The following is a 26,948-nucleotide window of genomic DNA, read 5'->3' as shown; positions in this document are numbered from 1 at the left end:
TACCTTCTTAAACCCATCATCTGCAGCTTTATCCATCTGGCGTCTACCTTCTCAAACCCATCGTCTGCGGCTTTATCCATCTGGCTCCTACCTTCTCAAACCCATCGACTGCAGCTTTATCCATCTGGCTTCTACCTTCTCAAACCCATCGACTGCAGCTTTATCCATCTGGCTTCTACCTTCTCAAACCCATCGACTGCAGCTTTGTCCCTCACTACCAGTCCTCTCAGGACTAAGTGGCTTGACCAGACATGGTGATTGCTACCCCAGCCAAGTGGTTCTCTCCTGGGAGCAGCCAGCACTATGACACTCCTGACCTCTGCTCTGCCTTTGAGGCAAGTGATGGGAAGAAGGGTGCTGGTCTGTGAGACATCATAAGGTTCATACATTGGTCGTACAATATCCAGATGGCATGATGAGCACCTCAGAAACATTTTGTTGTAGAGCAAACATTTTGAACGGCTGTGCACCTTATACGCACAGTATATAATATCTAAATATATAAACATCTGATAGCACTTCTCAGTAAATGTCTTTCCAACAGTGCATGACAAGACAGAATTCATGCAGCAAATTCCCAAAGGTCTTACTCACTTGGACTTTGTTCCCACCATGCTCATAATGTTTCTCCCTATTGTCTGTCACCTGATCAAGATAAATTAGGTTCCAAATATACATGTACTCATATTTCCAATTTTTTCCCTCATCTCCTCTGACAGATGAGAAGAGGGAACACACAGAAATATGAATCCTTAAACGCATGACGACATACTGTATTTTCAACCAATACAGGCACAATTCTTATGCTAGGAGAATGCGACACAGATGGATCCATAGAATAAACAAAAGAAGTATACCACCGCACAAGATAACATAAAATATAACTTGATCTCCTCCAATAGTGAATAAATGTTATATAACAAACCTGGGATATAAAAATACCAAACCAGGGGGTGCACCCTACACAATAACAATTGTAAAAGTAGAGTAGAGAGAAAGGGGTGTAATTGGGGCACTCCAATAAGATAATTAAAAAATTAAACTTTAATGGTATACATTAAAATCAGGGTAAAAAATGAGCGAAATATTTAAAAGAACATACATGAACATACAGTGATACAATACAAATTAAAAATGCAAACTATGTTGCAAGAGCTCCTACAGTCAGTGGAAAACACAGTTATATGCACAAGAACTTCAATAAGACTTAGGGGTATATTTACTAAACTGCGGGTTTGAAAAAGTGGAGATGTTGCCTATAGCAACCAATCAGATTCTAGCTGTCATTTATTTAGTGCATTCTACAAAATGAAAGCTAGAATCTGATTGGTTGCTATAGGCAACATCTCCAGTTCTTCAAACCCGCAGTTTAGTAAATCTGGCCCTTAGTGCAACTAAATGGTCACAATAAACCTTAAATGAAACTGATGTTACTCCTGCATAATAATGTTCTGGATATAAGGAGACCTCAATAGTATGACCTGTATATAGTGCCAATATTCTGTGATCCAAATAATATGGAGCGCTATAAGTAATTATCTCAATTGTAATTAGAGACTGTCTTTACAAATAGAGGACAAATGCCACGAATAAAGTGAAGTCAGCAGTAATTCCCCTCTGATCGCGGGATTATGTGATAAATTCCCTGCCTATAGTAACTGAGATCTCCTGATTGCTCCCCAGTTCCTCTGCAAGAACAAGCCATCCTGCCAGTGCCATCTCTGCTTCTTGGAGGAGGACTGCGATAACTTGATAACTCAAAGCGGTTAACTTGACTCCAGTGATGATTCAAGGACTCCAAAGTAAAGTAATGGGACTTGTGGTAACTGTACTCTTTGGCTGTGGCCTCAGCGGACCATTTGGCTTTTCTCTTGGAACAGGAAGATGATTGATAACACTTGCATCCACTGGTCCCTTCCCACTTAACAATCTGTAGCTGAATTTTCCATGTTTGCTGCTATGAAGACTCTTGCTGTGTCCTTGGTCAACACCAGTGGAGATTGTCCAACAAGGCATCTTCAGGGCGTCCAGGGAGCCACTGAGCTCTGCTGTATAAAAAAAAACCTGAACGTTACTGGGGTTATCTGCTTAGTCATAGTCAGACACGCCATCCAAAGGTTTTCTGAACCAGTCTATCCCAGTCATACCGTAACAAATAAACAGCTATATATAACAGCTAGCTAGCAATCTAGATAAAGCTGAGGTTCCAAGCATATTGGTCCCTTAAGAATCCTTCCTATCTCCACCTGATCCACACACTAACCAATTCACAGGTATCTTAATCGCTCCTATATCTCCGCCTCACAGCACCCTCCCTGCAGTCAAAGTCCCATATGTTACACGCTAATAGTCCTGCGTGACATTAAAAAGCAAAATATGGTATCACAGATCTGTATATATTAATCCTCAACACCATAGGGCGTCATACGGTAGCACAGAGTAGTATCATTTTTATGGACGGACAGTAGAATTAACATAAAGGTGCACTCTTACCCTCTGCTCTTTGGAAGTACATATAGGTGTAGAACTTTAAACGTCACAGCTGTCCAACCTGCTATCACTTTAAAAAAATATATGGATAACACCCATATCCTTCCACCACCCAGGGCAAATATTTGCCCCATGAATTAATGTACGTTGGGATAAAAACCTGCAAAAGGTGTAAACAAGCGACATCACACCAGAGGAAATATAGCTTTACTCCTACTCTATTGATTCCTGAATGACCCCAAGGGGTATATTTACTAAACTGCGGGTTTGAAAAAGTGGAGATGTTGCCTATAGCAACCAATCAGATTCTAGCTGTCATGTTGTCATGTCTCTGTTAAAAAATACTTTTACTAACCTATAAAGCCATCAACAAAGCTGCACCAACATACATCTCCTCTCTTGTCTCAAAATATCTCCCAACTCGGCAACTCCGTTCTACACAAGATCTGCGTCTCTCATCCACCCTCATTACATCCTCCCATTTCCGTTTACAGGACTTTTTTCGGGCTGCACCAAATCTATGGAATTCTCTCCCTCGCACAATAAGACTCTCCTCTGGTCTACAAACTTTCAAGCGTTCTCTGAAAACCTACCTATTCAGACAAGCTTATAATATTCCTCAACCACCCTCTTAACCTCACCGCCTTTAGCCTGTTACACAATTTCACACAAGACAACTACCCCCTGACCAACATTGTTGTGTGACAGGATCATTTAGCTTATGAGTCACTTTTACCTTTGCAGTCTGGCTGGGCCAAAATGCAAAATGTAGACTTAACCTCATGTGTCAATCTCCCATTGTCCCGTAGATAGTAAGCTTGCGAGCAGGGTCTTCTCACCTCTTTGTCTGTTTTACCCAGTTTGTTTATTACTTTATGTTTGTCCCCAATTGTAAAGCGCTACGGAATATGTTGGCGCAATATAAATAAATGATGATTATGATGATGATGTTGTAGAATGCACTAAATAAATAAAAGCTAGAATCTGATTGGTTGCTATAGGAAACATCTCCAATTTTCCAAATCCGCAGCTTAGTAAATCTAGCCCCAAGTCTTCTTTGTATGGTGGTTTAGCTAGATATAAATTCATTTGCATCATTTTCTTTTCTAGAGCTCTTCTCTCTTCCACAAATTAAAGTGACTCCACATCCGGTCATAGCGGGCGATAACATGACCCTGACGTGTGACACAAGACTTAGTCCGCTCAGACAGATGACAGAACTGCAGTTTGCTTTCTACAGAGATGGACGGAATGTTCAGGAATTCAGTTCATCTGATAAATATGGAGTTCTGTCCGCTCAGCTGGAGGATTCTGGGAATTATTACTGTGACGTAAAAACTTTAAACAACGCAGTAAACAAAACAAGCAAAGTGTTAGCTATTGAAATAAAAGGTAATATATCATGTTTCCATGTGTGGCCATTTCATCGCCCTGGACTCTCTTTCCCATGATTATCATTTCCGTATTCCTCCGTCACCCCTGTCACTGTACACCAAGGGAGAGCTGACAAATTGTAGCCTGGGGGGCAAAACTCAACTCTGCAGAATATTAGGAATATTTTAAAGGACAACAAAATGCAGGTGGGCCAGTGACGCAGCCCAAGGTAGCCCACTATGGGACCGGCCCAGGGGGCAGATCCAGCCTGCCCCTGCTGTACACCTAACATGATTGTCAGTATTATCCCATATTACCCGGTAGTATTTCCTGAGAAATTATTTTACATGGACACTCTGTTGATCTATACTAGGTCTTTGCTCAATGACGTGTGCTGAGTTATATAAGAATTTCTGTTTCAATGTTAGAAGATAATTCCAGACAAAACTCATAGTAAAACCTGCATCCAAAACGTTTCTTACACGGGATGCGGTGTTCACATGATCCAGCGGGTCCCCTGATAGTTTACGTGCCCTCTGCTTGCTCTCACTCACTCCGCTGGCAGTGTGGTTTCGGGTAGACAATACGTTGCCTATCTGGCTAATAAAAAAATCAGAATAAAATCTGATTCCCTCTCCTTGCTCCTGTCTTTATTTATTCATGCAGCGTGTTGACCACCGTGTTCGCTGTCAGCAGGATCAAGCTGAGCAGCGCAGGTGAGTTAGGACATTGGGGGACCCTCTGTGAATGATCTTTTGGTATGGATTTTGCTTATGATGTTCCACTCAAATGTAAATTTTCAGTTTTTTCTGGAACTAACTTTTAAACTATTGAACTGTATAAAATAGATTAATCAGGACATTTACACCTGGTAAAATATTTTTATCACTATTTATCTCTAGAACTGTTTGCAACTCCAGAAATTAAGGTGAAACCATTTCCAGCAACAGAAGGAGATCACATGACCCTGACATGTGACACAAGTCTTAGTCCGCTCAGACAGATGACAGAACTGCAGTTTGCTTTCTACAGAGATGGACGGAATGTTCAGGAATTCAGTTCATCTGACAAATATGGAGTTCTGTCCGCTCAGCTGGAGGATTCTGGGAAATACACCTGTGAAATAAAAACGTTGGCCAATAGTTTGAAGAAGATGAGCAGAGAGTCACATGTCCAGATACAAGGTAAACATGGACACTATTATAGAGAAATAGAAGTTACAGTGTCTCATTGCAATATTTAGCTACATGACTTATTTTAAGGGTTTGTCAGGACTTCAAGGAGAATGGGTCCCCCAGGATACACCCGCTACCTCCCCACCCTAAAATATTTACCCAACAGCCTCAACTTTATTGCAATAATGTCACAAAGAACAAAGATATCCTTGCAAAACACAATTTTCCTATAGAATAATTATTCATCAAAACCAATGTTAGATATCGCATTGTGATGGACATGTGCTTAGAAGAAGGCCTCAATATTCCCAGATTGTTCATTGAGCCCACAAAAAAAAAATGACTCAATTTAGTCTCCTGGAGAGTAAAAAGAAAAAAGCCTGCCAGTATGATATTCATATACTAGGGAGCAGTATAAATGTTGGTTATGCATGGGGCCACGGAACTTGGTTAGCATAAATGAAGGCTTTTTTTGAAACATGGGTGTAAGCTTATCTTACGCATGTGTGATGTTATCCTGGTGCATATGCTACTGGCGCAGGCCTTTGCACCAGTTTACAGAACTTTGCGTATGTTGTGTTTTTTTAGTGAATGTATTTTACATCTGTGTGTTTGGACTCAAATGCATGAAAACGAAATGAGTTCCCGCAGTCTTTTCAGATTGTATACTGGTGCTTAGAGCCACTCCCCAAACTTATATAGTCGCACAGATGTGGCTTATTGCTAAATATGGTAAAAGGAGTTTTGTAACTTTTTTCTTTCTAACAAGTTTCTGTTTCCTCATATCCTGTCAGAGACAAAGCTAAAAGTAACACGTGTGGAAATGTGCTAGAGTTTAACTCTTACTAAACAAAAGTAAGATCATCGTGGTTAACACTACCAATTTTATCTATTTTAACCAACATACAACATTAAATTATTATGTTAGGTTCTAAGAAAACCCCCTCTCTCTCTTTCTATATATATATATTATATATATATATATATATATATATATATATATATATATATATACACACACACACACACAGTGGCCACTTTATTAGATATGCATCTTTAGTACTGAGTTAGACTCCCCCTTTGCCTCCAGAACAGACTCAGTTCTAAATGTCATGTATTGAACAAGGTGCTGGATACATTCTAGTCCATGTTGATGTGCATAGGCAAACCGATGGGGGGGAGGGGGGATTCCTAGTGCCTGGAAACCCCCCTCCAAGCCTGGGGCACTGTATAAATGAGGTTGGCTGGACCCTGCTCCCGCTTCACACTGCTCTGCTTGAAAAGGCAGAGCTGCGCGCACCTAACAGTAGTGCCTGCAGAATTGTCCATGTATATTATGGGGATAGAAAGAGTTAGAGAGCACCCAAGTACTGTCTAAAATTATAGCCACGCCCCCATGCATGCTGGTCACGCCCACTGGTGTGGAAAGCCCCCTCTACAAATCCTGCGTTTGCCCCTGATGTCATACTATCACGTAGTAGCTGAAGATTTGTCAGCTGCACATTCATGCTGTGAATCTCCCGTCCAACCACTTCCCAAATGTGCTCTTTCAGATACAGATCTGGTAACTGGTGACGTGTGCATTGTGACATGGTGCTATATGCTGCTGGAAGTGACCATTATAAGATGGGTAGACTGTGGCCATAAAGGGATGACTATTGTGAGCAACAGTACTCATGTAGGCTGTGACATTTGACCATTATTTATTAGGTAAGGGGCCTACTGTGTGCCAAAAAATCATTCCACACACCATTTCACCACCACCACCTGAATACACTTACACATGGCAGGCTGGACCTATGGATTCATGTTGTTTGCACCAAATTCCGACACTAGCATTTGCATGTCACAGCAGGAGTCTAGATTCGTTAAACCAGGCATCGTTTTTTCCAGTCTTCAGCTGTCCAGTTTGGTGATCCTAAGCCTGCTGTAGTCTCAGTTTCCTGTTCTTAGCTGACAGGAGTATAACCCGACATACATACGATTTCCCGCACAAGAAAAAATCTTTCCAATTAATGTATATTTTCAAGATATGATTTAATATGTTAGTCTGATAGTATGAGGTGCTGCTTCCAGTAGTAATGTATTGTATATAACCGGAGAGAAGGAGAAGTACTACTTGTATGGAAGGCACTACTTGTATTGTTGAAGGGACACTTCATTGTGGATAACAAGAGTGGATAGAAATGAACAAAAAAATAAATTGACACTACACAATAAAACTACTATTTATTAGTCATGCAAATAAAACTGTATGGTTAAAAAGCAAAATATTAAAATTTCGGAGTCTTGGTCAGGTACGTATATTCAGAAGATCAATACACTTTAATTGGTTCCGTAAATATATACCGGGAGTCTCTATCTATGGTAGTTATATTATACAGATGTCTTATGAGGGGGTCTTGAAAATACCAACAATTTATAAATAGTGATCATATAAGATAAGTGTATTGTGTTTCCATCATATGGACATGAGAATCATACAGTCACGTGTGGTTTACACAGATGAGGTACAGGGTCAGTGTCACTTTGATGAGTATGTCATTATAATATGTCAGTAAAGACCCAGAGATCCACAGTAATAAGGAATATAAACAGTCCTGGTAAGTGTATTACTGTGTTAATCTTCAAATCACACGACTTGCCACATTGGTATATAAATGGCAAATTATTTCATGTTTATATACACCTGTTCTGCTGTACCAGTGCAAGGCTAGTATATCTCCTTTTATTTGGAGTTTAAATACGTATAGCATCAGTTAAGGACATTCTACATGTGTTCTTGTATACGGATGGTACCATATATACACCTGTGCTGCTGAAGCAGTATTGCTGTATATCCCACATTAATTCTCATTGTTATGTGGCCACAAATTGGGTAAAGTCTCCAGTGTTCTGACATGCATAGCTGAAATTCATAACATTTTCAATAACTGGAGAATCTATGAAAATGTGATTATAGTATATCAATTATGCTTTCTTGATCTTAATATATATATATATATATATATATATATATATATATATATATATATATATATATATAGATACCTGTCAGAAAAGGGGTAGTGTAGCAAAATATTTTAGTAAAATGAAGTTCGTACTTGTTATATTTATGACAAAACTATCATAGTTGGCTACATATGCCCTATTTTGTTTGGTATATATTCACTCAGAAACACAGACTTTTTCTACAGCTGACATTCATCACAGCTGGTTAATTAGTTATACAAATCACAGTTCCAATGCTATTTCTCAGATGTTTAGCAGCCAGGACTGAGATAGATAAATCTTAAATTGTATAGGTATTCTCATATAAATTTCCTTTGATTCTTATAGAGTATTTTTTATATGGTCACGATTTATTTTGTGTATCCAGTGTTCTAACACAAACAAGAGAGACTTAGATTAGAATAGATTTCATCACAGTATATCTGTTTTCTGTTATTGACATTTTTAATTGTCTACTACTAGATTCATATAGAGGAGTTCCTTTGTAGGACAAAAATCATATTCTGATATATATATGAATCCTTTTGTAACCAGCTAGATGCTGGACTCCCTGCTTGACCTGACTAACAGGATCCTTCTAGGAACAGCACCTTATAGTATACCAGTTATGCTTTCTTAACCATAGTAATATATATATATATATATATATATATATATATATATATATATATATATAAAGTGCCTGTCAGGAAAGGGATAGTGTAGCAAAATATTTTATTATAGTAGGACAAAATTCATTTCTAGTATATTAATGACAAAACTGTCATAATTAGCTATATGTTCCCTGTTCCATTTGGTATCTATTCACTCAGAAACACAGACTTTCTCTGCAGCTGACATTCATCACAGCTGGTTAATTAGTTATACAAATCACAGTTCCAATGCTATTTCTCAGATGTTTGGCAGTCAGGACTGATCGATAAATCTTAAATTATATGAATATTTTCATATCTTTTTCCTCTAATTTTTATGGGATATTTTTTATACTGTCACAATTTGTTTTGTGTTTCTAGTGATCTGACACAGACAATAGAGACCTAGTTGGATTGATTTATGATAAAAAAAAAAAATCCTTTAAGAATTTCATCACAGTATATCTGCTTTAATTTCTGTTAATGACATCTTTAATTATCTACCACTAGATTCATATAGAGAAGTTCCTTAATAGAGCAAAAATTATATTCTGATATATCTACGATTCTCTTATACCCAGCTAGATGCTGGACTCCCTGCTTGACCTGACTCACAGACTTCTTCTAAAAACAACACCTGACATACATTTCACTAATTGCTTCTACTGTGAGGCAACCAGTGTGTAATTCGGGCTGGTTATTTAAGTAACTCTCCACCAATAGGTACTTCATAATTTGATTGGCATAAGTTTCAACCAATGAAATGAGTTTTAGTGTAAATTTTATTTAGACAATATATATATCAGCAGTTTTATAGCAGTTTATGATCCCACGCTATGAATGTAGTAAACAGATAATTATACAGGCATGAAATTAGTAATAAAAATGGTAATAGAGAAAGAGCCAGAGATAAGCAGACAAGATGACACAAAAAACATTAATAAAATTCAGACATGACATATTGGAATATAGAATTGATTCAAGTGTGAGGCTGATAATGCAATATATTGAAGTACATAGATTAGATGTTTTTATTAGAGATCCCAATAGGTTCTTTATAAGATGCTATTTAATGTATGTATATCTAGAGTCCAAATGTGTTGTCAATGATATATATACATGTAAAATAATTGATATTTATGACATGAGAAGACATGTGATATTATATATTATTTATTATATATAATTGGTAGTGATGAACAGATAACTAATATAAAGTGAAAAAATATATGTATAGTGAAAGTTAATGTGAAAATATATCTGACAATATACTCAAATATGAAACATATAAATGTGATAAAAGTAACAAAAGTGCAACCTGTGAGTGTGCTAAAATATAATAAAATAGGTGAGAAAAAAAGTGAGAAAAATTAATTAAATAATGTGTACATTTAATACATACACTGACTACAAGTGAAGATAATAGTGAATAAAAGTGTATAAAAAAATATATAAATATTCCATATTTATCGTTGTGTTTTTTGTGTGTTAATTGATTATTACATACCTTTACAAACCAGATCAAAAGATTTTTCCTTTTGTTCAATATATATAAATAAATATAAATAAATAAAAATAATAAATATAAATAAATATATATATAAAATATATAAATACTCCATATTTATCGTTGTTTTTCATATGAATCTACAGTATATGATTTAATTGTTCTATGTTTATTAATATATTGATTCTCACCTTATAAATACAATAATTTAAGGAGAATAAAATTACAATACACATCAGTAATATCTATACAAAAAAAATATAAAGCTAAATAGAGAATACCAAATAAAATGTAAGCATATTAATAATAAACAGCAAGGGAACAAGCAAGTAAGACATGAAAGGAAAAAAAAAATTTATGAAATAAATACTTCACAAAAATGTTAAAATGTCAAAAAATCACAAATCACTATCAAATGAATAAAAAAACAAGAAATAAAATAAGCTAATAAAAATAACAAACATAAAGGAAGCGTTTGAGACACACATTTTTGAATTTATTATATTCACCATGTAGATTAATCACCAAATTTAATTTTAACACACACTCTTTGTAATTTTGAGGATAATATTTCACTGTATATTTTGATGGACCCTCTGTGGTTTTGAGAACATCGAACAAAAGTAAAAATCTTTTGATATGGTTTCTAAAGATATGTAATAATCAATTAACACACAACAAACACAGCAATAAATATAGAGTATTTATATATTTTATTTTTTTTATACACTTTTATTCACTATTATCTTCACTTGTAGTCAATGTATGTATAAAATTAAATGTACACATTATTTAATTAATTTTTCTCACTTTTTTTCCCTCACCCATTTTATTATATTTTAGCACACTCACAGGTTGCACTTTTGTTACTTTTATCACATTTATATGTTTCATATTTGAGTATATTGTCAGATATATTTTCACATTAACTTTCACTATACATATATTTTTTCACTTTATATTAGTTATATGTTCATCACTACCAATTATATATAATAAATAATATATAATATCACATGTCTTCTCATGTCATAAATATCAATTATTTTACATGTATATATATCATTGACAACACATTTGGACTCTAGATATACATACATTAAATAACATCTTATAAAGATCCTATTGGGATCTCTAATAAAAACATCTAATCTATGTACTTCAATATATTGCATTATCAGCCTCACACTTGAATCAATTCTATATTCCAATATGTCATGTCTGAATTTTATTTATGTTTTTTGTGTCATCTTGTCTGCTTATCTCTGGCTCTTTCTCTGTTACCATTTTATTACTAATTGCATGCCTGTATAATTATCTGTTTACTACATTCATAGCCTGGGATCATAAACTGCTATAAAACTGCTGATATATATATTGTCTAAATAAAATTTACGCTAAAACTCATTTCATTGGTTGAAACTTATGCCAATCAAATTATGAAGTACCTATTGGTGGAGAGTTACTTAAATAACCAGCCCGAACCAACACACTGGTTGCCTCACGGTAGAAGCAATTAGTGAAATGTACGTCAGGTGTTGTTTTTAGAAGAAGTCTGTGAGTCAGGTCAAGCAGGGAGTCCAGCATCTAGCTGGGTATAAGAGAATCGTAGATATATCAGAATATAATTTTTGCTCTATTAAGGAACTTCTCTATATGAATCTAGTGGTAGATAATTAAAGATGTCATTAACAGAAATTAAAGCAGATATACTGTGATGAAATTCTTAAAGGATTTTTTTTTTATCATAAATCAATCCAACTAGGTCTCTATTGTCTGTGTCAGATCACTAGAAACACAAAACAAATTGTGACAGTATAAAAAATATCCCATAAAAATTAGAGGAAAATGATATGAAAATATTCATATAATTTAAGATTTATCTATCTCAGTCCTGGCTGCCAAACATCTGAGAAATAGCATTGGAACTGTGATTTGTATAACTAATTAACCAGCTGTGATGAATGTCAGCTGCAGAAAAAGTCTGTGTTTCTGAGTGAATAGATACCAAATGGAACAGGGAACATATAGTGAATTATGACAGTTTTGTCATTAATATACTAAAAATGAATTTTGTCCTACTATAATAAAATATTTTGCTACACTATCCCTTTCCTGACAGGCACTTTATATATATATATATATATATATATATATATATATATATATATATATATATATATATATATATATATTACTATGGTTAAGAAAGCATAACTGGTATACTATAAGGTGCTGTTCCTAGAAGGAGCCTGTGAGTCAGGTCAAGCAGGGAGTCCAGCATCTAGCTGGTTACAAAAGGATTCATATATATATCAGAATATGATTTTTGTCCTACAAAGGAACGCCTCTATATGAATCTAGTGGTAGACAATTAAAAATGTCAATAACAGAAAACAGATATACTGTGATGAAATTTATTCTAATCTAAGTCTCTCTTGTTTGTGTTAGAACACTGGAAACTCAAAATAAATTGTGACCATATAAAAAATACTCTATAAGAATCAAAGGAAATTTATATGAGAATACCTATACAATTTAAGATTTATCTATCTATCAGTCCTGGCTGCTAAACATCTGAGAAATAGCATTGGAACTGTGATCTGTATAACTAATTAACCAGCTGTGATGAATGTCAGCTGTAGAAAAAGTCTGTGTTTCTGAGTGAATATATACCAAACGAAATAGGGTATATGTAGCCAACTATGATAGTTTTGTCATAAATATAACAAGTACGAACTTCATTTTACTAAAATATTTTGCTATTCTACCCCTTTTCTGACAGGTACCTATATATATATATATATATATATATATATATATATATATATATATATATATATATATATATATATATATATTAAGATCAAGAAAGCATAATTGATATACTATAATCACATTTTTATAGATTCTCCAGGTATTGAAAATGTTATGGATTTCAGCTATACATGTCAGAACACTGGAGACTTTACCCAATTTGTGGCCACATAACAATGAGAATTAATGTGGGATATACAGCAATACTGCTTCAGCAGCACAGATGTATATATGGTACCATCCGTATACAAGAACACATGTAGAATGTCCTTAACTGATGCTATACGTATTTAAACTCCAAAAAAAGGAGATATACTAGCCTTGCACTGGTACAGCAGAACAGGTGTATATAAACATGAAATAATTTGCCATTTATATACCAACGTGGCAAGTCGTGTGATTTGAAGATTAACACAGTAATACACTTACCAGGACTGTTTATATTCCTTATTACTGTGGATCTCTGGGTCTTTACTGACATATTATAGTGACATACTCATCAAAGTGACACTGACCCTGTACCTCATCTGTGTAAACCACACGAGACTGTATGATTCTCATGTCCATATGATGGAAACACAATACACTTATCTTATATGATCACTATTTATAAATTGTTGGTATTTTCAAGACCCCCTCATAAGACATCTGTATAATATAACTACCATAGATATAGACTCCCGGTATATATTTACGGAACCAATTAAAGTGTATTGATCTTTTGAATATACGTACCCGACCAAGACTCCGAAATTTTAATATTTCGCTTTTTAACCATACAGTTTTATTTGCATGACTAATAAATAGTAGTTTTATTGTGTAGTGTCAATTTATTTTTTTGTTCATTTCTATCCACTCTTGTTATCCACAATGAAGTGTCCCTTCAACAATACAGGATTTTCTCCATGAGTGTGCCTTCCATATAAGTAGTACTTCTCCTTCTCTCCTATTATATAGGAGTATAACCCGGTGTGGTCTTCTGCTGCTGTAGTCCATCCACTGTGCATTCAAAGATGCTCTTCTGCGTACCACTGTTGTAACGCATAGTTATTTAATGCATTGACACCTTTATGTCAACTTGAACCAATCTGGCCATTCTCCTCTGAATTCTCTCATTAACAAAGCGTTTTTGTCCACAAAACTGCCGCTCACTGGATGTTTTTCCCAGGAGATCAACAGTTTCTAAGATACTTTAACCACCCCGTTTGGCACTAATAACCATTTCATGGTCAAAGTCACTTAGATCATATTTCTTCCCCATTCTGTTTGGTTTGGACAACAACTGAACCTCTTGACCATGTCTGCATGCTTTTATGCATTGAGTTACTGTCACATAATTGGTTGAATAGATATTTGTCTTATTGAGCAGGTGTACCTAATAAAGTAGCCACTGAGTTTATATAAAGCAGAACTTGTAAGTTGATATCCTTATATGTACAGTTTCTTGCTTACAGGTCGTATTTGAGTTCTCCCTCTCATTCACTCCTCGCCTTCATATTCTAGCAAGTGTTTGTGGACTTCAACTTAAAAGTATCTCTCATATCCATCCCTTTCTCATACATGGTACAGCTAAACTGCTTGTAAATGCTCTAATCACATCCCAGTTAGGTTACAACTTCTTCTGTGGTCTATCACAGAACATGTTGGCAAAACCGTAATCTGAAATGAATCCTGCAGCTCACCATACCCCTTTCCTTCTGGTCCTCAAGAATACTACAAAGCCCTCAGCCATGTAAACCCTCCTTACATCTCCTCCTTCATCTTCAGGTACTTTCCCAAACATTCCTCCACTCTGCATCTGACTTCTTTTTCTCTTACTCTCTGATCATCTGTGGTACCCCAAATCCCTGTTGAACAGCACAGAGGAAGTGCATAAACGCTTTTAAAATGCAGGGCTACAAGGGGTTAATTGTGCCCCTGAAAACTTGTGCCCAGGAGTGATTGACAGGAGGAGGATGAAGGCCTTGATTGGCTGGGGGAGTAACAGGAAGGTGATGTGCAGGAAGGAGGAGAAAGAGAGAGGACGTGCAGCCGAGCAGAGACAAGAGTGAGCTGCTGCCAGAACTGTGAAATTGCCAGCAAAGCGGACGGAGAACAGCTGGGGACACGCAGCGGGGTGCCAAAGACAATCTCCACTAACTGCAGAACCGTCTCAAGGTAAAACCCTAGCCTGCAGTGTACTGCACACACCCCAGTGTCAGAGGGAAGAGTGATGAGAGAATCTATCCAAAACTGACATTGCATTCTTGTACAAGGAAGGATTGTGAGAGCTTTTCCCCCAGATCATACCTTTACACAGGCTGCAGGGAACAATTAAGATGGTCTTTTCAGGTTGCCAGGCAACCAGACACAGAACTTCCGGCCAGTCCGCCCGGGCCTCTGCGCATCCCATTGCCTAGCAATGGGGCGCTATTCTAAACCTCCAGCAGTGGCCGATGACAGCGCCGCTGCCTCCCTTCTTCCTATTGGCTGCCCAGGGGTTATAAGGCAGCTTCTGTCATCTCTCTGTGCCAGAGTATCAGGTCTTCCTCCTGCTCCAGCGTTCCTGTGACCAATTGGCTAGTTTGACTTCTCTGCTTTCCTGTGCCCTGATTACCCGGATTGTGTTGACCACTCTTTTGGATCTCCCACGTGTATTGTTGTCTGACTGTTACAGACCTGGCTCGTCTGACCCCCCTTCTGGATTTTCCCCTTGTACCTCGTTGCCAGCACCTTACCGAAGCGGCTAGTCTGACTATTCACATTTATACCTCGCTATACGACCCGGGGAAGTACCGCAAGTCCTCCTACTCATATTGATAACACACAGCCTACATCCAGCTCTGCTGACTTCCATCAGCTAATCCATGTCTGATATTTGGTTCACAGCCCCATTCCTTACTGTACTTTTACTATGAGTTGTAGAGGGGTAAAATTGTTGGTGAACATGTTCTTTAAATGTATCCTTATAATCATTCAGTCTTCTCTAGGACACACTGTGAAATGCACGCTAATTGTGTATTCTACGACTGATCTTTGGTGTTGATATGGTTATCCTTGTCCATGCTTGAACTCTTGTTGCCCTGACCATTGCTAGTTTTACTGATTACTAATATGCACTGCCTACTGCGACTTCTTGCCTGTACATTACTCTAATTATGTCTAATTTATCAACTGCTTCCTAATAGGGTTAACTTGGAGGGTGTGGCCTATAGGCATTTGTGGCAAAGTCCATACTTCCATATGGGGTCACTGGTTAAGACCAGGGTACCCATTGGATTCTGCATTGGATTCACATGGCCTAGTCTATACACTAAAGGAACACTTATACAGCATGTGGGACATCTGTGCACAGCTGACAGATGAAGAACTGATATCTACAAACAGGAACATCTTGTATTGTGAATATCGCCATATGCATCTGTAAACACCAGTGTGTGTACTGTTATATGTCGTATTTATTTCTGAATAAAAAGGCTGTGTTTTTGTCTCCACTTTTCTGTCTTCTAGAGCTGATCTCCTCTCCAGAAATAAAAATAACCCAATATCCAGCAACAGAAGGAGATCACATGACCCTGACGTGTGACACAAGAATTAGTCCGCTCAGACAGAGGACAGAGCTGCAATTTGCTTTCTACAGAGCTGGACGGAATGTTCAAGAATTCAGTTCTTCTGATAAATATGGAGTTCTGTCCGCTCAGCTGGAGGATTCTGGGGATTATACCTGTGAAGTAAAAACTTTAACCAACAGTGTAAAGAAGATGAGTCAGGTGTTTAATGTGCGGAAGCGAGGTGAGCACAAATAATAACTAATTGGACCTGATATATTTTCTGTTGTACATAATGCTGGCTTTAACATAATATTATATATAAGATAATGCCCCCCTACAGTTAAATATAATAGGTCCACTAATTGTCATGACCTTGGTTCGATGTTTTATCTTTGGTCCCATCTGGCCCGGTATAATACTTAAAATATCCCACCTCTTGATCCATTACAGACAGGAATTTCAATCAGGGGGAACCTCCAAACTCTCAAAAAAGTATTCCACTACAGCCTTGGAGACCCAAGCATAATGCCAGGCCTCCATTATGCCAAATACCCGTTTGGAGGCGGTGGAATAGTGAAAGTACCATCCTCTCAGCACAACGTCTCTAGGCACTGTTTGTTCTGTACTTTTGGTCAATACCCTATCCTTAATTAGCATTCCCGCCTGAATCCAGAACACTTGTCGGTCTTTATCCGCCTTACGGCTTTGTGGTGGATAATGCCACTCCAGGTAGCATTTCCGACATGCCTTTGTGGGACATCTGCTTCCTTCTCCTTCGGACAGAAAGACACAGAAAGAATGGGGGCTCAGATTACACTCTCACTGAGTTTCTTCCTTCACTCTTCTGTAGCCTTTCTCTGAATTAAAAGGAATTTATTTTCCAGGCACCAAAGGGGATATTTAAATGCTCCTGTCCCACCACTACAAATTTGGTTCCCTCATTCATACAACACTCGTGGGCGTCACTCTTGCACGCCCAATAAGTGGACGTTACAGGAAAATTTAAGACTATATTTCAAATAGGACATACTTACCTTTAAAGTGGGCCGATCAACTAAACGCAGTCATCACAGTTTAGGGGCATTAATTGATATGTGTCTCCACACCCCCAATGCACTTACATGTTATGTAGGTCGCATTTTTACGTGGCACAAAAAGACTTGTAACCAATCCTAAATCAGGAATTAAATAAAGATAATTTCACGTCCCCTTACTATTATGAGACATGTAATACTGTAATGAGGGCGGATTGGGCAGCACTATGGGAGGAATCAGTAAGAGGTACAATGAATGACGTGTTGCTGGAAATGTGGTAGCAGGCAGCGCGTCCATCTGACCTTTCTCCTGAGTAACACAGCAGACACTGGAGAGACAGCTGCACAGTACAAAGGGGTTTCTGCTGGGGTGTAAGTGCTGAATACTCATACACAGGAGTCAAACTCTCCCTACCACCAAAATATTCCTATTCTATGTATATACTGCCCATACTGTAATAATACATATATAGTGTATACAGCAACCATTAGCTATACATCCTGCTCTGACCAGTCACATGGCCCTGCCAGACGGTGTCAGTGCAAGCGATAATTTAATCACTAAATGTAGTCTTGAGGGGGGTTTCCAGGTACCTGTAGTCCCCCCCCTTGCAGTTGCCTATTTATGTATGGATAGCAAATACACAATTTTGCTAAATGAGATGTACTTTAGCACACTTTTTATTTGCTTAGATATTATGTGTATAACTTACAATGAAAATGAAAGTAGCAATAAACTGTACCCTATGGTTTAGGCTGTTCCTGTGTGTGGGTTCCTCATTCTAAGCACAAGCGTGTGAATATTATTAATACTTTGTGTGTTTTCTTTTCAGATGGACAGAAGAATTATACACTGCAGAATATAATACGGCTGACGTTATCTGCATGTATATTAGTTATTGGATCACTAATGGTTTTCTATCACATGAGAAGCACAAACCGCAAACCACCTGTGGGTGACGGAACCACGTCTTACTAGGCTTGTTGGACCAATAAAGTTAAATTACCCTAACTGCTGTTAACATATGTAGTAAAAATAATTATATTATTGTTAAAACAAGGGATGAAAGTACAGAAATATAACACTTATGCAGTATAATCCATGTCTGGGACAAGGTAGAATAAAATGGACAGTCCTTTAATTCAGTGGAGTTCCAAGGAACTGACAATATGCGGTGACATCCAGTGGGTTTTTTAAGTCTATACTCTTCCCCTTCTGTGATATCACAGAGGAAACTAACTTCTCACACCACTATGTGAATTGACATGACTGACACCTTCAACTACCTCTGAAGCCTGTCTTGCTTTTCTCAATGAAGTTGCTTAATCTCAGTTCATCTTTATTGATCATGTAACATCATCATCACCATTTATTTATATAGCGCCACTAATTCCGCAGCGCTGTACAGAGAACTCACTCACATCAGTCCCTGCCCCTTTGGGGCTTACAGTGTAAATTCCCTAACATACACACACAGAGACTAGGGTCAATTTGTTAGCAGCCAATTAACCTACAAGTATGTTTTTGGAGTGTGGGAGGAAACCGGAGCACCCAGAGGAAACCCACGCAAACACGGAGAGAACATACAAACTCCTCACAAATAAGGCCATGGTCGGGAAGTGAACGCATGACCCCTGTGTTGTAAGACAGAAGTGCTAACCACTTAGCCACTGTGCTACCCGTAACATACTCCTATGTATACGTCATATGCCTTAAATTGGATGGTCCTTTTGTGTCTCTCTTTTTAAAATAAAATATTATTTCTTGGGTAAAGTGTAAAGAGGTTTTTTTTGTGTCTCTTAATGATCAGTGTTGGATTTTGGGATTTTGAGAAATGCCATCAAAAGCAAACGATACAGACTAGGGTGACAATGTACCAGGTGAGCAGGTGAATTCACACAATGTCACACATTAACAGAATTATAGTTTTTGTTTTCATGCTGTCATGGGAAAACCCCTACAGTATAAATAGACTTCACGTCAGTATATTTCTTACTCAGCGTTGCATGTATTTCCATAGAAGACAAAGTCTGGTCGTTTGTTACTGGATTCTTGTTTTGCCGAGCCTTCCAATAGATTTATATTGCGGTCCGTTGGACTGAAGAACAGAAGATTTTTCAAGCCACTTTGGATACAATATGGGGTTCTTTGGACCGAAGAAAATAAGAGGTTTTTCATGGCCTATAATTTTTTTTGCCCTTTAATTTTTTGAGACTACTCCAGGACCTGGAATGTTGTTTTTTTTTGGACAGCTACAGGACCTTGGAAATATTATGGTTTGTTTTGTTTTGATGGTAAGTATTTTGGGTTTTATTATTTTTAATAAAGAGATGTGGTTATAACAAGGCAGTTGTGTCTTATTTTAAATTTTTTTTCTTTTTAATAATCTCATTTTCAACACAGTAAATAGCCGGCGGGTCAGGAAGAGATGACAGGTACGTAAGTACCTGCACTGCCTGTGTAATAGGGCAGGGACAGAGCAGCCCTGTGCCCAAATTCAACTGGCAACGGATCTTGTGATTGCAAAGCCAAAATATGGGCTACTTATTCTTACTATTGAGCACGTGTGGTTGCTTTGCATTTTCCACTTGGAGACTTAGGGACCGATGCAAAGTTGAACAAAACTTGGACATAATTTACAATCTGCATCTGTAGCCTGCGCTCCAGGATTACGGCAGACGCACGTACACCCACATACGCAGAACCAGGTCATAAGCACAACAGAACTTTGCAAACATTTGCTTTCATCTGTTATTAAGCTTCATATGATACAGCACATATAACCTTCCTTTTCAGGAATGAAGTAAAGTAACCAAATGTTTTTTTAAACACACACATAAAATCCTATAACATCTGTACGAGCAATGAAGAAAGCAGCCAGCAGCTTCAGCGGTGAAAAATCAAATGTTTTTGTTTGAACTTTGTCCTGGGTTTCAGACACAAGATCATTAACTGAAAATTGCACTTTAGAATACTACAAATCAGCTTAATTTGACCTTATATCAATATATAGTTCCTCTTTTGCCACAGCTCTCTGAATATTGCAGGATAACTCTCATTACCAACACTTCTCAGCTATGTCACTGAGTAAACATACTACCAACAGAGCTCTGCTGCCCTCTAGTGGCCATTTTAGAATTGACAAAGGACCTTTTTCAAAACAACAGAATTTGAGTTATCCTTTCTTTCAGCTATTACTGAAGAAAAGTTGAACACTATTCAGACACATGTCAGACACCACACATGGGCCTTACCAAATTGAGCAATAAGGGGCTGATGTAGAGTTGGAAGTAAGCCCACCTTCTAATTGCAAAATGCGATATTTCATCAATACTTTTGTGTATGGTGAATTCCAGGTACTTAGAGCCTTATGTAGAGTTGGACGTAATTAACACCAAAATGTAGATATAAATTGCATCTGGAAAATATCTACACTTTCCCTGCAAGGCAGCATCACATGTAGATTGCACATAGAAGATTATCATATGCTTTAAGCGTATCATGTGGGTGAGACGACAGTCATTAGCATCAATGTGCGTATATTATTATATTATTTTTTTTTAAACAAATAATTGGAAATAATATTTTTTTTTATATCAGCACTAGTACTGCTAGTCTAGGCTGTGGCTAAGTGGTTAGCACTTCTGCCTTACAGCACTGGGCTTTTGAGTTCAATTCCCGACCATGGCCTTATCTGTGAAGAGTTTGTACGTTCTCCCCGTGTTTGCGTGGGTTTCCTCCGGGTGCTCCGGTTTCCTCCCACACTCCAAAAACATACTGGTAGGTTAATTGGCTGCTATCAAAAATGTACCCTAGTCTCTCTCTCTCTCTGTCTGTGTGTGTATGTGTATGTTAGGGAATTTAGACTGTAAACTGTACAGCGCTATAGATTCAGCGGCGCTATATAAATAAATAGTGAGGATGATGATGATATCGGCTAAATGTGGAGTAGAAAATGCCTGGGGTCCTCATGAAAATGCCAATACCAACACCAGGAAAAAACAGCCCTGTGGTGACAGCAATAGGAATCTCTTCCCAAAACCCCCCTGCTGCAGTGGGCGTAGGGTAGTAAAAAAAAATGAAAGCGATGTAAGCATTTTGACACGATGCACTACTAGTTTCAAAGTGGTTGGGTATGATGGCGCTTGTAGTACTACAAATACAGGCATAACCTGGCATCCAGGGCCTTCTGTGACCTGTAGTACGCCACGGCAAATTGCAAAAAAGAAAAAAACCACATACCGTTTACAAACGCTTTTAGTAGACGTAAAGATGCTCCCACATACAACCCTCGTTATTTCTCATCTAATTCCTGGCCACATCAATGACGCGGCCGATTCCCCTGTCATGTGATGCGGCCGCCTGTGTGCCCCCCTGGGCTTCCCTCTCCCAGCCCGCGCCTGAGGATAGCTTAGCCGAAGTACCGTAAGTGTATTTCATGTTGCGGCTTCTTCACTCCTGGTGCAAGATCCGTGATGATGATGATGAACGCAGGGATGTCAGCTCCTGACTCTTGGTTGTGACATACTGCATCCATTTTTGCTTCGAAGCCATTGGTTTGACAACCTAACGAGGAGAAGTTTGCATTGAACATAGCGACAGCTGCTTTATCTTCAGTTTGATTTTGATGTGTTGAAGGAGATCTAAAACTAACTTATATATTTGTACTAAAGATGATCAGGCTCCGTTTTTGGAAATCCAAGCCCCCCCAAACATAGCCGATCCGAGTACTGAGCCGAGCCAGCTCGGTACTTTCGCGTGCCCCTGGAACTGAAAACGAGGCAAAACGTCATTGTCGCGTCATCAGACCTCACCAGTTTTGTATTCTATAAATACCGCCCTCCACGGAGATCCAGCGCCATTTCACAGAGAGACACAGAAGGGGTAGCAGGGTTGTTGGCAGTCTCCAGTGCAGTTGGGCAGCGCCATATATAGAACAGAAAGAGGAGGTGTGGCAGTGTTCTTCAAAGTCTCCAGTGACTTTCTACTGCAGGAGCGGGCTGGGAGAGGGATGGCCGGGGGGCACACAGGCGGCCGCATCATATGACAGGGGATGCGGCTGCCTGTGTGCTGACACGGCCGCATCTGATGTCATCAGATGCGCCCACGGGGGGAAAACTATGTTTTTTGCATCCAGGGGGCTGCCGGTCGGCCTACCCCCCGGCCCTAATAGCTGCCTGACCCCCGGGCCAGCCCGCCCCTGTTCTACTGTGCCATAGCTCACACAGAAACAGGAGAGGTGGCAGTGTTCAGTGCTGAAACAGAAATTTTAATAATAGGGCTATCAGAATCCACCATTACAGAAGTCTCTGAACTTTTATGTAATTACCAGTGATGGCCTTCCCAGTGGAACTTGTAGTTCATTTTACGACAGAGTTGTCACGATTTTTGGGCAATTCTTTTAGACCAGACCAAATGTCAAAATGTTGTGCTGACTCATTTGCATCACCACTTTGTGTCTTGGAAAAGCTATATTTTTTCCTAGCAGCAGTTGCCAAAGAAACTGAGGGAAGATGAGTCATCATGTCATGTACCACTTGAGCTGTCAGCTTGCTGACCAGGAGCTCATTGCATCTCTTGAGATCTGGGTCAGCTGGAAAGAAAGAGAAGACATAGCTCTTAAACCTAGGATCACGCACAGTTGCCAAAATGTAGTGATCCGATTTCAAAATGTTGATAACTCTCAGATCCTGGCGAAGCGAATAAAGTAGTTGATCTAGTCCTACATAGTTGCTTAGTTTCATCTCCTCATTCAATTTCTCTAATTAGGGGAATAATTGACTCAAGCTTACAGTGTATGAACTCACTTCACAGGTGACTACTTAGAGTGGTTTCAGCACCGTGCACAACACGGAAAGTATTCTCCACTGCGCTGGACTAAAGTACATCCCCCCTCAGATTCGATTCTTCTTGCAGCAGCTACAATCTCCTACATGCTGTTGCAGAATGCCGAAAATGACCCGACTTATTTCTGGACACAGACAGCATCTCCTGCATGTTACTGTCATTTTTTTATAAAGCTCGGTACCAGCAAGTTGATTGTGTTAGCAAAACAGGGAATGTGATGGAATACTCCCTGCTGTAATGCTCTCAATATTGGAGGCATTGTCACAAATTACATAACCTCAGGAGAGTCCAAGCCGGATAAGCCATGTTGCAAAGACATCCCTTAGTTTTTCAAACAGGTTGTCAGTGTTATTTATGCCTCTTAGTGTACCCAATGATACACAAAAGTAGGATACCACTTTGTATTTGGAACAAGATGAGGGGGATATTTTTGTAGCTGATGATGGCGCTAATGAGGATGATGTTGTTTGTATAAGTCCTGCACCAGTGATAAGAAGGCCATTGTCATGCCTGGGCATAAGGCCAAAAAATCCACCTATTATGTGTGCAATTATTTTTTACCCAATACTGACAACAGTTGTCCAGCTATTTGTAACGTTTGTAAAGCCACACTGACAACACCTTCCACATCAATATCCTCACTAGTGACCAGAGTTATTTCTGCATCCAAGTTGCTAAGGCTAGATGACTTCTCCCCTATCCAGGATAACTCTGAAGAATTCTTGAGTGTTAGTCCCACTGCTGCTGTTGCTGGTGCTTCTTCATCCCAGAAGCAGACCAAGAAGAAGACTACTAGTAGTTTACAACAATTGACTGTTAAAAAATCCTTTGCAAGAGAAAGCAAGTATGAAAGCTGTCACCCAGTCGCAAAGCGGATCACAGACGCCATGGCGACTATGCTAGTATTCGATGTCCTTTCAATATTCACTATTAATGCAGGTAATTTAGACAGGTAATTGAGGTCCTGTGTTACCTTTACCAAATTCCATCACGTTTTTGACATTTATGTTACAGAGACTTCTATAATGGTGGATTCCTGCAGGGTTGAATTAATATTGTATTAGGATGATGTAAACACTGATGAGGGTGAGGATGAGGCTGAAAATGATGACAACAACATCTTGCCACTGTAGAGTTCATTGACAGCACTGTTACCTTAGCTGCCTTAAGCCCATTGTTAGCTTGTTTTGTGGGGGCCCAAACAAAGCAAGCACTTCAGACACAAAAGTGGCACTCCTTGTCGCTGAAGTGCTTGGTTTGCTAAAGTGTGCAGGTCCTTTTTAAGATCCATTGTAAGGATGGGTGGGAGGGCCCAAGGACAACTCCATCTTGCACCACTTTTCCTTTCAGCTACAGCTGTCTGACAATGTTACCTACATGTGCTATAAGTGCCGAAATTTGTTTGCAATCATCCTCGCAATTACTTCTCTCTCGTACGTGTGACTACATGCATCATCATCATCATCATTTATATAGCGCTACTAATTCCGCAGCGCTGTACAGAGAACACATTCACATCAGTCCCTGCCCCATTGGAGCTTACAGTCTAAATTCCCTAATTATAGACACACACACACAGACAGAGAGGGAGAGACTAGGGTCAATTTAGCAGTCAATTAACCTAGCAGTATGTTTTTGGAGTGTGGGAAGAAACCGGAGCACTAGGAAGAAACCCACGCAAACATGAGGAGAACATACAAACTCCTCACAGATAAGGCCATGGTTGGGAATTGAACTCATGACCCCAGTGCTGTGAGGCAGAAGTGCTAACCACTAGGCCACTGTGCACATACTTTGCTTTTTACTGGGTTCACCATCTCCAACTGTGTTAAAGGAGTGCTCTGGGTGACCATCTGATCATCTCCTTGTCTTCATCCTCCAAATTGTAGTCTGCAGGGGCCAGTGACACACCCATTTGTTTTCTCAGGTCTCTTAGCTGTTCTTTAAACTGGACATATTTTCATCCTGCCTCAGGGCCTCCTCTGTATTATTCTTCTGAAGTGCAGTGTATCTCTTGTGTACAAGCTCTCTTAAATCTGGGATCTCATCCGGGTGGGTCACATTTTAATTTAAGTACAGTCTTCTCAACAACATCTATAGATTGGTTTAAATCTCTGTTCAATGCAGCGTATTCCAACATGGCGGAATCCATGCTGCCCACATGTTCCGTGTCACAGTCTGAAGCAGATCTAATGCCACTCCAGTTGTAATATCCATTCCTGTGTCTACATAAGTTTGGCAGTTTTTCAGGCATGAGAGGGAGGTACCCAGAGAGGAGACGGAGATTAAAGATGCAGCACGAGCAGACATGGTTTAATAATGTAGAGTTCATTGACAGCACTGTTGGGCTTAAGGTAGCTAAGCTATTGGTAGCTTGTTTTGTGGGGGCCCAAACAAACCAAGCACTTCAACCACAAAAGTGGCACTCCTTGTCGCTGGAGCACTTGCTTTGTTAAAATGTACATGTCCTTTTCAATATCTTACATAAGGGTGGGTGGGAGGGCCCAAGGACAATTCCATCTTGCACCAGTTTTCTTTTCTGCCACTGCTGTGTGGCAATGTTTCCTAGATGTGCTAGGAACTGCCGTGTGTTTGTGTCATTGCTCTGTCGCTTACCATCCAGCCAGGTCGCTGCAGTATTTGTTTGAAAGCGTATGAAAATAATATTGTGACCTGTGAGGTGGTCAAAATTGACTGTAAATGACTGGAAATTAGTGTTATTAAGGTTAATAATAATGTAGGCATAAAAAAAAAAAAAGAGCGAAAATATGTGCTTTTAGCATATTTTAGCTTTTTTTGTAAAAAAATTACAGATCCAAAACCAAAACACAAACTTAATCCAGATCCAAAACCAAAACCAAAACACAGGGGTCAGTGAGCATCTCTAATCTGTACACATACTTCTATTTTTCTCATCTACTGGTCTTCAATTTGTGATTTCCAACTGTGGACACACAGGTGCCCTAAACACGCCAGCGGAGTATTCTGGAGCCAGCACCCCAATACAACAGGCCCACTAAGCAAGTAAGATGCAATTCAGTGCCTCTGTCCACTATATTGTTCTATTGTGGCACTATGAGTTGGATACCCACCGGCTCAATATACTCTAACACCGGCTGTACTGTACACTTGCAGCAGCAACGCTAAACAGTCACCCTTATCTGCATTCTACTCTGATGTAACCATGCGGAGGCAAAGTTTATCTCCACTGTAACTTACTACCTTGCACAGTGCTTAAGTCAGATCTACAGCCATATTATCTTGACACAAACGGGCTCCAGCTTTCCAGCACCATCAGGGCAATGCAATGTGGCTAACAGTGTTATTAGCCATAAAACAAGTCCCTAGCACCTTTTTCCCAGGCGACCAACTCCAGTTATCCACCGCCATCTTGCAAGCCGAGTACGAAACACAGGCATTGCTCTATGGTCCCTGCGCTCTCTTATTCAATAGAAAGATTTTTGTAGCAACCGACTTGTCAAGCAATTGCTAGGAGGGTTCTTCTCAGATCAGACTCACTTTCTTCCCA

At 38.8% G+C, this 26,948-nt stretch overlaps 1 protein-coding gene across 1 annotated transcript; it reads left to right on the top strand.

The window, feature by feature from the left end:
* Positions 1-251: 251 nt before the first annotated feature.
* On the top strand, positions 252-18,556 carry LOC142112073 (Fc receptor-like protein 2). Its single transcript, XM_075193917.1, has 5 exons — positions 252-360; positions 3,601-3,882; positions 4,767-5,048; positions 16,497-16,778; positions 18,405-18,556. The coding sequence occupies exons 1-5, from the start codon at positions 252-254 to the stop codon at positions 18,548-18,550; spliced, it is 1,101 nt and encodes a 366-aa protein (XP_075050018.1). The 3' UTR covers positions 18,551-18,556.
* The last annotated feature ends 8,392 nt before the right edge of the window (positions 18,557-26,948 follow it).

The sequence above is a fragment of the Mixophyes fleayi genome, assembly GCF_038048845.1.
Source record: "Mixophyes fleayi isolate aMixFle1 chromosome 12 unlocalized genomic scaffold, aMixFle1.hap1 SUPER_12_unloc_1, whole genome shotgun sequence".
Lineage (NCBI taxonomy): Eukaryota > Metazoa > Chordata > Amphibia > Anura > Limnodynastidae > Mixophyes > Mixophyes fleayi.
Note: the sequence above shows the minus strand (reverse complement) of the source record. Positions and strands in the feature narration are given on the sequence as shown.